Here is an 11,925-nt window from a genome sequence, read left to right on the forward strand (position 1 = left end):
CAGAAAATGCAACAGCTGAGTATTCCGCCAAGAATGGTACATTTCATATGTAGTATGCTGTCCTGCAGATCTATATCTGTGAGACATCATCTCCTTACCCTTCCCACTAGACTTGTCTGGAAGGGCCTCCCTCAAGGTTCAGTCCTCAGTCCCTTGCTGTACAGCATTTATACCCATGACCTCGAATTGTCCGTCAATAGTTTCTGTAACATATTGCAGTATGCCGATGATATTGTTTTATATGAAAAGTCTAGTTCCGCGCAAAATTTGTCATTTCGCTTAAACTCTGCTTTGCACTATCTAGGTCAGTGGCTGTCTGATAATGGTTTATCGTTATCGATATCCAAAAGTCAGGCAATCATGTTTACTAGAAAACGTACAGTCCCCGTCTTTGATTTGATATATGAGGGTCAGCGCATCAATCTTGTGGACAAGGCTAAATTTCTTGGAATCATTCTCGATAACAAACTGAACGGATTTTCCCATGTAGAATATATCTCAAAAAAATGTGAAAAATCTATCAATGCCCTAAGAGCTGTGTCCGGTATATGGTGGGGTGCCCATCCCTATTCATTAAAATTAATCTATAATGCCATCATCCGTAGCCACATTGATTATGGTCTTTTTGTATTAGATCCCCTATGCAAATCCACTGCTGAAAAGCTGAATAAAATCCAGTATAAATGCCTACGTATTATACTAGGTGCAATGAAATCTTCGCCTACTAATGCTCTACAGGTTGAGTGCGTTGACCCTCCCTTACAAATTAGAAGACAGTTCCTTTGTGACCGCTTTGTCATCAAGTCATTACAGCTCTCTACACATCCCCTTTGGCCTAAATTAGACCAATTATCCCAAGTCTGCAATCCAAATAGACCCTCTTCCTACCTATTAAACAGCTTTATTAAATATTCCAAACTTCCTCACCCCCTTATCAGGTTTCCTGTTAATCCACTTTATTCTATCCCTTTTAAAGCCCTTACACATAAAGTCCCTGTTTTCACAGATCTACGATTAGTAAAAGATGCTCCTAATACCAATTATAAGTTTCAGATGATGGTACATCAAAATTGGTCGAATCACCTTCTTATTTACACAGATGCTTCTAAACTTTCCCCCTCCAGCTGTGTTGGTGCTGCCTGCTGGATACCCAAATACAGGATAGTACTCCAGTTTAAATGCCCCCCAGAAGCCTCAGTATTTACTGGTGAAGCTATCGCAATACTCGAAGCTATCCTTTATTCCCTCTCCCATAACTTAAGACAGACTGTTATTCTGACTGACTCCCTTAGCTGCCTTTATGCAATTAAAGATAATCCTTTTCGTAGCAGATTAAGATCTTCTGTTATTTTAAAGATAAGAGAGGCTCTTTTCTCGTGTCATCACAAGGGCATTCAAATCGCGCTAGTCTGGATTCCAAGCCATTCTGACATTCCTGGAAATGAGACAGCAGATTCGTGCGCTAAAGCTGCTGTACAGTCTGGTTGCATCAATCATTTTGAAATCTCCTCTCAAGACCTCCGTTCCCTAGCCAAATCCTCGATGGACAAATCCTGGCACTCACATTGGAATTCATCAAAATCGGAGAAGGGTAAGTTTTACTCATTAATTCAACCTGACATTCCAAGACGCCCTTGGTTCTTTCTTTATAGACATGCTAGCCGCAGAGTCACATCCACAATTTGTCGTTTACGTCTTGGACATACGTGCTCACCTGTCCACCTGGTAAAAATAAGAGTTCGCGACCACTCGCTGTGTGAATGTGGCCTTGACGAAGGTACAGTGTCCCACATCCTCTTCAATTGCCCCAAACTCCTTCATCCTATCTATGACATCCTTCCCAGTGAAATTCCTCGACCTATTAATGTTGAATGTTTGTTAGCGTTTGTGTTTAGTCCCTTTTGTTCATTTTTGTGTAAATATATAGAAATTAACAAAATTAAGTTGTAGGTAGACTATGTGAACGTCCTGTTTTTTTTTTCTTTTCTTAGTGTATAATATATAATATAACTCAAATATTATATGTATTTTTAATGTTATTGTCCGTTGTTTCAGGTTGTGGTTTAACAACAAAAGCCTGACTATTTTTTTTTTTCTCTGTCTGCAATAATCAATATAGCTTACAATCTCAACCACACTGATCATTCTCCTTCGTGTCTTTTCTATCCCACGTGACATCAGTGTTGCCGTTTTAGCCATTTTGTGGCTAGATCTAGCGGATTTTCAACGGTTTTAGCCAAAAAACAATCCATTTTAGCCACCAAAATAAATCTAGCTACTTCTGGCTGCTTTTCAGATTGTTACTGCATACGTATTTTTATTACTATAAAAAGTCTACCGACTAATACATACCACCATACGGTACCAATACTACTAAACTAAAATACACAGTTAATTTTAGGCAGCACCAATAATGTCCGCATTATGACAGGGGGATTCCCGAATGAATGTTTATCTTTAACGTAATTTAGGTTCGATCGAATGAAAATGGACCGTACTGCTATTGCTGTTGAGCCTAGTTTGTTTTGCATAACGTTAATACTACTCATGTCAAAATGTCAAACGAAGCGCAATGTTGTTATTGTTTACGCATAAGCATTTTTTTTAAATTAAAGCGTGTGAAACCGCGGGGCTCAGCTAGTATATTCTAGTTAGTAATTCAAAGTAAAATAAAGTCGTCGTAGTTTTTTTAGGTGTATTTCAAAACAAATTCAAGTTCCAATTAAGCATCAGCACAATTTAGCATTGTGCTCCACTGAGTCACATTATGCTCTGTAATTGGAAAACTCACACTTTAGCCACTTCTAGCGGAATTTCGAAAGTGATTTATTTACAAAACTGGCAACTTTTTTCATTGATGTAGCCACAAACTAAATTGTCCTGACGGCAACACTGCGTGACATTGGCGAAATCGACAGTGCCCCTGGCACAACTGAAAGCCATTAAGCCCAAGAATAATAATAATTAAAAACAATTAAAAATAACATTTGTAATATTACACGTAAACCTCAAAAAATTGGATAAAAACGGAAACCTTGTTTATTTAAGTGAAACTTTTAGGTACTTACATAATGAAGCTTATTACTCATAATATGCTTACATCAAAATGTTTAAAAGGAGTACTCACAGGTTATCCCCTCGCCATAAACGCTACGAATATAAAAATAAATGAAGTTGATTTTAATCCAGACTTCATTTCTAGAGTAATTCCTAAATTAGATTGGGAAGTGTTGTGGAAAGCCGCCGACAGTATAGGTCATAGCGACGGGTTACCACAAAGTATTCAACATAATTATGAAGATGATAAGGAGTTTCTGAAAAAAGCTCACCGTGTGCTTTTAGAAGTTGAAGTTGAAGAAGGATATTTAACTTGCCCAGAATCAGGACGACAATTTCCAATAACTAAAGGCATACCTAATATGTTATTGACAGAAGCAGAAGTGCAATAAATTAGTTAAGTAAACTATCAATAGTTTAATTTACGATCAAGATATTCGGACGCTAGCGTGATTCCAGCGATAATTTAGCGTGACTGGCACTAAGTACAGTTTCAAATCTATAGTGGTTCTGTTTCTATAATTTAATCACGCTGTAAACCCCTAGAGTGTTCAGTTTAGAAGTCAGAGGCGCGGAGAGAGGGCAGCTCCTACTCAATGTAACAAAACGCAGTCACCAAGCGAGCGTGGGTGTCTGCATTTTGTTACGCAAGGGCGAAGGGGCTGCACCTTCCAGCGCCGGAGTTTGCCAATTAGTGGTCTAATTTTGAAGTTAAATCTTCAGTATTTCTCTTTTTTTTTTTCAACAAGTAAATTACCGCTGGAGTCACGCTAGTGTCTGAATATCCTAAGCCTTTAATTTAATCTTTTTTAAATAATAATTAATAAATAACATAATTTAATGTGAATAAAGCTTTAATAATTGAGTAATTTATAAAAAAAATACTTTGTTTCGCTTATCTTTTTATCTTACGTCAATGACATGAACAATTGTATCATTAACAGCACATGATAGGAGTTTGTAGATGATACATGTCTTGCAATTGCTAACAGGCATCCCTAAGCCGCTGCAGACAGATAGCAAGTCAACCTGAATGTCCTAACAAGATGGTGCTATGACTCTAGTTTAGTGTTCAAAGCAAGTAAAACAAGACTATTGATTGTTGATTTCTTATAATTACGCGGAAATATAAAGAAAATTGTAAATGTCAACCTATAGAGATAGCTCAGACACAAATATAACTTAGACTGACTGTTGATAACAAATTTAATGTGAATCACCACATTTAATGAGTAGGTGATAAACTAAGACAGTTTCTTGCAAATATTACAATACTTAAAAATGGTATCCCATTTAAGTTGAAACTTATTACTTACTTTACTACACTTTTGGAGAATCCTATATACAATAGGGCCTTAAAAGAAAACTTATCTTGATAATCTATAATTTTCAATTAAAAATCTTAAAAACAATAGTGCCAACAAAGAGTAAAAGTCAATTTTTTATTAATGAAATTAAGCATTGTAACAACCTCTGAGCATTATAAAGTTTTACCAATATACTCCAAAGAACATTTTCTATTGCTTAAAGAACAATTTTTCAATATGTCGTAAAAATATATTATTGAACATTCTGTATGCACACAGGCAATTACTAAGAGATGGCTACATACACAGCTCTCTAACAATATGTATAGTGAGCGTACAACCAGTTTTAAAAAATATTAAAAAACATTATTTTTACTATTAACTTTTAACATAACGAAGTCTGTCCGGGCAGCTAGTTTGTAATAAAATTTGTAGGACACATGTAAGCAGAGTTCAAAAAGACACTACGGTGGTTGAAATTAGTATAGGTATTGATAAACATTGTTGCTTTTTAAAATGGAAAATTAAAATATTTTTGGTTATATTCACTTCTACACATTATGTGTACTGTACCTAAATAATTTGATATGTTTAAGTACATATATAGTTCGTTTTTATTAAGAAATGTTAAAATTGAAGTTGTAAATTATAAAGATGGTGTAATGTGATAATTATATAACTGAGCCGAAAGCAGACATTTAAATATTATCAATAAGAAAACAGAATTTATTGATCAATGCAATATGAAAGTTTAGAATGATTATGAAAGTTAGTATAGAATTATATGATCATTACGAAATTAAACGAGCCTTATCTCTGAATTATAATTTATAATATAGAAATTATATTCAATTTGCGTCTAAATGCGGAAAACGAGCCCGATACAATACAATACAATATTCAATTAATTTTTTCAAGTACATATAGTATCTTGTCAAAACTTCTTAAAAAAAGTTTACTTAAATGTAAAGAAAAAAGGCATTTACTTTCAATACTATTTTTCTTATCTTTACTTTCTTTATTCTTACTATTCTTTATTCTCACAAATGATATTATAATTATGTAATAAATATAGGTATTTATGCATAACATTAAATTATGTATCAATAAGAAATTTGAATTGGATAATTAAAACAAATATATCATTGAAATAAACAATTTGTTTATTTAATACATAAATAAATTATATTAAACAATGGTCTATAATGAATTGGTAATATTTTGATTGCAGTTATTTATGTTTATTTTGATTTCCTACTATCTATAACTAAGATAGGCTTTATAGCTCATCAACATATGGGACAAGGGTCAGGTTTCCAGCTGCGCCCATGGAAACTTTGTTCTTTGCTGCATTTGAGAGGGCCTGCAATAACATAAGTTATGTTTTTAATTAATTGATTTAAATAATTGTTATTTAACATGCTGCACTACATTTTTTTTTTTAAGATAAAAACCTGATCATATCTAATTCAGATTTAAACAAGGAAGTCTAGTATGGATTCAATTTCTATTAACTGAATTATCATAGGCATGGCAATACTTTTTACAGATGAAAACTACAAAATTTGGTGACTAGAAAACAATTTTTTTTTTATTGAACGTCAGCAACGATTGCAAAGTGACATAGAAGTTTACCTGAGAAATATCATTGTTTGAAAGTTGGTCGATATCTTTAGCAACTTCAGCTGGGGACTTAACCGCTCCGGTATATAAGCCTTGAGTGGCAATAGACTCAGCAAGTGACGTGCCATTTTCTGCTTCAGACAATACTTGCAGTTTCAACTGGTTTTTACCAGCCTTAATAGCATCAGCACTCAAGTTAGCATTCTTCAAAAGGTTGCCAGCGGCTTTGACGGCCTGTGTAATGAAAATTTTTAAATATATAAAATCAAACCTAGAAATCCTATACATAAAAATTGTAGTTGTTTTTTTTTTTCCACTTTAGGCAAGATCTTTCAACATCAATTATTTAATGAAAAGATTGCTAACCACACTATGTAATGGCAAATCTCGTACTTTGCATGTACATCCCAAGTGTGACCTTACAGCTTACTCCAAAAATCCTATACATTCACGAGCAACAAACAAAACGACCTCTCGTCCTATAACATAATATGTAGTAGATACGGATTTTGGAAATACTTTTGGTTGACAGTTGCTCTCGCAGTTTTAACTTCTTTCATTTGAAGTATTTTTATTAGACAACAAGAACAACAATGCCAACAGCTATAAAGGGCCTCCATGTACATAATTTTTTATTTTTTTCGTAGTTACTAAAAACTATATTTTATTCCTAAAAAAATTCCTATTTTTAACTATTAAGTTTTTGTTTTATTTGTTATTTTTATTAAATATTTTATGCGTGCAACATTATTAAAACAAAACATTTTAGAAAGTTTAAAATAAAAATATGAAATGCAATGTCACCCTTATTACTAAAAGTGAATTCTTACAAGCCATGAGTAGAGGAATTATTTGTACTAAACACAAAGTAGTTAGTGTATAAAATACTCCTAATAATGAAAATGTAATTGTATAAAAACAAAAAAAGATTTCTGTATGTTTGTACTTATATTATGCATTATCCTATACTTACAGCTGTAGCTTCATCTTTAGGTACAGAGAGCACCACTCCAAACAGACCATTATCAGAGTAAGAAACATTAAAACCAGCAGCAGCAAATGGTCCGATGTTACCAATCGCTTTAGCAAGAGGTGTGTTGTCAGCTCCCCATTTGGTAACGGGGCCATTGCCAAGAGCTGTAAAAAATAAAAAATTAAACTTATTAATAAAAATTGTGTTTGCAGGCAAATGAAGAAAAATCGAATTATATCGTCAAGTAATACAACGTAGGTAGACGAAAAAATAGTCAAGTAAATACGCATTATCAAAGATTATTCCAAAAGTTATAATCAGATCTTGATGAAGATAAACATCGGCTTTCGATTAAATTAAAAATGATCAAAATCGGAACATCCAGTAAAACGTTTTGCGGATTTTCGAGTTTCCCTCGATTTCTCTGGGATCCTATCATCAGATCTGGTTTCCTTATCATGGTACCAAACTATGGATATCTTCTTTCCATTAGTGTTCCTCTACTATATTATGCATGTATTATACATATAAACCTTCCTTTGAAATGACTCTATTTACTAAAGAAACCGCATCATCATGGCAGGGCATAGCAGGAACTTTACTGCTCAAAATATGGAGCAGCCCAACTGGGTTAGTACCTCGACCTTACAGAAGACCACAGCTTAATAATACTGTTTTCAAGCAATGTTGTGTTTCTGTTGGTGAGTAAGGTGATAAAAGCTCCCGGGGGGGATTTAGGGGTAGGGTCAGTTTGGCGACGTTGTTGTATAAAAAAAAAACACGTGTTACAGCAGTAAAAAATATAACCACCTTTTCCCGTAGGTGTCGTAAGAGGCGACTAAGGCATAACACAGTTCCACTACCACCTTGGAACTTAAAAAGCCGACCGATGGCGGGATAACCATCCAACAGCTGGCTTTGAAATGTACAGACCGAAGACGGGCAGCAGCGTCTCAGGTGCGACAAAGCCAGCCCTGCTGTCACCAACCTGCCTGCCCAGTGTGGTGACTATGGGTAAACACATGAGTTCACGCCATTTTTGATGCGAACTTGTGAAGGCCTATGTTCAGCAGTGGACTGCGATAGGCTGAAGTGATAGTGAAGTGAAGCATAAAGAAAGGGGGAAGCGACTTTGTTTTATACTATGTAGTGATAAGAAATAGCTTCAGAATCTGTATAATAACATAACATAAACGAAAGCCTGGACCACAACAAATGTATGGTCTTTACAAAAAATTATAATTAGTGAGGACTGAACTTGCCCCAGCTAGTGTAACAACCAATGCTGTGAACATTGGTTTCATATTAAGATTTTCTCTCTGTTAGCTGTACTTTGAAGTTTTATCACTGTGAGTCTCACCATTGGAATTCCAGCATAACAAGTAAACAAGATTTATTTGCATTCCTATTATAAATGGTTCTTTGTAGCAATATAGTAAATTTCATAACAAGTGGTTCAATATTTTGACCACAAAACAATAACATACATACCATCCAATATATTTTCAATTGCTATTTTTGAATAAATACCTTTAGCAGCCACTGCAAGAGCAAGGCTTTGGGGTGAGCCTGCAGGAGCACCTTGTACAGCCAAAGCCACATGAGCTAGGTCACCACCCATTTCCTTTCTGTAAAAAAACATTTACACTTCAGAATATAAATAAATACATATTAAACAAATATCCAACATCTAATTTATAAAAAGGTCGTATATTAAAGAGCATTTTATTACAAGTGAAATCATAATCTCAGTGCTGATTTATTTTGTATTGTATTGACTATATTTTATATGCATCTAATATTTATGTTAATATTTCAAGTATTAATTTAATGTTTTAAATATAAGTGGAAGCTTCGCTTATTGTTATTGAAATAATTTTATTGTTGTGCGTGCTTGTTTCCAAATAAAAAATAAATTAAAATAAATTGTCTTGCCAAAAGAAGAGGTAAAAACATCTAATAAATATAAGTTGAAGTTCATTGTTCACACAATTAGGAACTATAAAAGCATTTAAATTAAGTAAAATACAGATTTCATTAGTAATGACTGTCACTTTGAAAGAAAAACATGTTTTTTTATGTTACTATAACTTTTTCAACAAATGCCTTATATTTATTAGGTTTCAGGGCAAACACAGAAAATGGAAAACTTATTCATAAAACTAGCAATTTGCACCAAATAAGTAAAAAAATTACTGACTTTCAATCTTGTTGACGTTGTTTCAATATAAGCCATCATATATATATATATATAATTTTAACAATTAATTAATCTAGAAAAACAAAAGCAATTCTATATTTTTTAGTAGTGGATGCCGGTAGAGCATGCAATTATCTCTAAAATTATATATAATTGATGTATAGTAATTGTGAGGTTATTTCTTAAAAGGGAGGCAAACATCTTTACCTTGTGTATTAATATATGATAATAAAACTTTAATAAGATTAGACCCATAGCCAACTAGTAGTTAACATTGTTATGTAACTAGTATGTAAAAGTTTTACCTTAGTTCTCCTCCGTAATATTTGGAAGCATCACTTTGGGCCTCACTGCTAGTTGGTAGCTGTAGTGCTTGGGCAACTAGAGTAGCATTTTCCTGCAATGAATAAAAATCTGTCAAACAACTTCCTTTTTTACACCTAACCTTCAACTACACTTACGTACAATTTACATATAAATGTGGTATTAATAATGTAAACAAAATAATTATGGTTTAATTCTTCAAATTTCTTCTTTAAATACTAAAATAATTGATTAGTTAGTATGTTTAAATTTTATTATTAATATTTAGTACAAAGCATAGAAGATAATAATTACCTGGCTATTGCCAATTACAGTTACAGCACAGCGACCAGGTGTCAGGGTACTTGAAGCAAAGTGCTGTAGAGACTCAGAACTGATCTTTCCAATATTTTTTGGAGAGATGAAGAGGGAGTTACCGAGCCCACGACGGTATGCAGCTTTGTGCAACAAATCAACTGCACGAATCTGTTATTAAAAGAAATACTTACTCATGCACTTATCTATACGCTACACTACTAAGGTGTGATAACTATATGCTCAATAATATGTTTACATTAAATAAAATTAAATTTTATATTTCACCATAGTCTTGAAACATTTATAACTTTATTCTCTCTAGGGAAGTGATTAATAATAATTTTGTATATATAATTATATGGTCTACAACATAACATTGTATATATTTATAATTTCCTCTTTCATACTCATATAATATAAATAAATATTATATTATACAACATATTTACAAATACACTGTATAATAACTAATAATAATAGATAACCTTAAGGGGCAACCTTTTACAAATAAAATTTATGTTTTTAAGTATTCATAGATTATTCCTTAAAAACATAATATTCCTGATTACCTGAGTAATATTACCTGAGGAGGAAGTGCCGCAAGGTCGTACCTAAGACGGGGAATATTGTCACTTAGTTCCCAAGGTCTGAACTCCTGGTTTGACACAAGATTGTTCAAGTGCTCGATAGCCTGCTGTAGGTGGTCTTGAGTAGCCTAAAAGATATAATAATATTTTAACTTATTTAATAGACAAAAACATAGAATATTTTTGTTCTATAATATAATAATTGTATCAAAGGTTAATTAAAATTATTATAAAACTTACTTCAATAGTGTAGTATATAAACTCGCGATCACCAGAGGCACTGAAAGTTGCACCAATTTGAGCTAGTTTACGTGAAGTGATGAATGCAGAAGCATTTTTTGTGGTTAGTCCAGCTGCAGAACGGAGCAGATGAGCAGCACCTAACTCTGATTGAGGTTCATAGCGAGAGCCTGCCCTAAAAGTACAAAACAATTTTTTTATAACTGTTATTAATTTCATAATAACTATAAAAGTCATAAAACTGGAGATTTGCATATTAACAAATAACAATGAAATAAAAAAATTAACAAATAATTAATATTTAATCATAATAAAAACTAACATTACCTGTCCAGAAATTATGTTTTTTTTTTGTTATTAAGACACTGTAAAAAGGCTAAATTTAAAATTTTTTGGTAAAACTATATTCCCAGTAATTAATTTAATTCTAAATACTCACTTGAAGGCTACAGTCACTCGGGCTACTGGCGAACCATTATCCAAGGCAGCAACAAATGTTTTGTTGGGCAGAACGCAGGATTGAATTCTTACGTCTCTTTTCACAGCTGGAGCTGCTTGGGCGTAGCCCCTGGTCTAGAATTTAATTTCATAAGGTTATTAGTATCATGAAACTGACTGTACATTTGTTTCAAGTGTGCATCCTATCATATGCTTTTACATAACAGGGTTTTGACATTAGGAAAATTTATTTTAAATAAGGTGTAACAATGAAAGGAAATATGCATTATATACCGTTACTTGACGAATAAGCGGCTTTGCAAGCGCTTTCGAGGACATTTTAATGACAAATTTTAAAAAGTCTTATATATTTTATCCACAAAAATTCCTGCCGTCTATTCGGACTTCTACTTGTCGGAAATCAAATATTGAAGTAGGCAACACTTAATATTTCTAGCAGATAAGATATAATTTTGTAGATAATTGTAGAAAAATGTAAATACATATAATTATAATTTTTACATTTGCTATTGTTCCTTATTTATTTTAGACATAGTTATAAAAGCTTAATTTTTGTTTTTACGATCAACTTGTCTGTATGTATTTATGAATAATAATTGTTTTAATAGATTTATATGTTTTAAATAAACATATAAATCTATTAAAAGTGCTGTGTGGCTACGGCACTAAAGAATTTAGCCACCCCCTCTCTTCCGGTGGGTGTCGTAAGAGGCGACTAAGGGATAACAAGGTTCCACAACCACCTTGGAACTTAAGAAGCCGACCGATGGCGGGATAACCATCCAACTGCTGGCTTTGAAATACACAGGCCGAAGACGGGCAGCAGCGTCTTCGGTGCGACAAAGCCAGTACTGCGGT

The 11,925-nt window shown here is 33.2% G+C and overlaps 2 protein-coding genes and 1 long non-coding RNA gene across 3 annotated transcripts; 2 read left to right on the forward strand and 1 right to left on the reverse strand.

Annotated features, from left to right (window-relative positions):
* The first annotated feature begins 1,437 nt into the window (after positions 1-1,437).
* On the forward strand, positions 1,438-2,144 carry LOC123659486. Its single transcript, XR_006744022.1, has 2 exons — positions 1,438-1,591; positions 2,056-2,144. It is a non-coding gene; the product is annotated as an uncharacterized LOC123659486 (long non-coding RNA).
* Positions 2,145-2,971: 827 nt separating this feature from the next.
* Positions 2,972-3,466, forward strand: LOC123659485 (multifunctional methyltransferase subunit TRM112-like protein). The gene has a single exon (XM_045594699.1). The coding sequence runs from the start codon at positions 3,072-3,074 to the stop codon at positions 3,447-3,449; it is 378 nt and encodes a 125-aa protein (XP_045450655.1). The 5' UTR covers positions 2,972-3,071; the 3' UTR covers positions 3,450-3,466.
* A 2,040-nt stretch (positions 3,467-5,506) lies between these two features.
* On the reverse strand, positions 5,507-11,465 carry LOC123659942 (cytochrome b-c1 complex subunit 2, mitochondrial-like). Its single transcript, XM_045595103.1, has 10 exons — positions 11,341-11,465; positions 11,048-11,181; positions 10,609-10,783; positions 10,365-10,496; positions 9,779-9,949; positions 9,466-9,557; positions 8,491-8,588; positions 6,961-7,124; positions 6,000-6,221; positions 5,507-5,727 (listed from the first exon to the last, which is right to left on the reverse strand). Exons 1-10 carry the CDS (start codon positions 11,383-11,385, stop codon positions 5,644-5,646), a joined length of 1,317 nt encoding a protein of 438 aa, XP_045451059.1. The 5' UTR covers positions 11,386-11,465; the 3' UTR covers positions 5,507-5,643.
* Between the last annotated feature and the right edge of the window lie 460 nt (positions 11,466-11,925).

Source organism: Melitaea cinxia, chromosome 14 (genome assembly GCF_905220565.1).
Source record: "Melitaea cinxia chromosome 14, ilMelCinx1.1, whole genome shotgun sequence".
NCBI lineage: Eukaryota > Metazoa > Arthropoda > Insecta > Lepidoptera > Nymphalidae > Melitaea > Melitaea cinxia.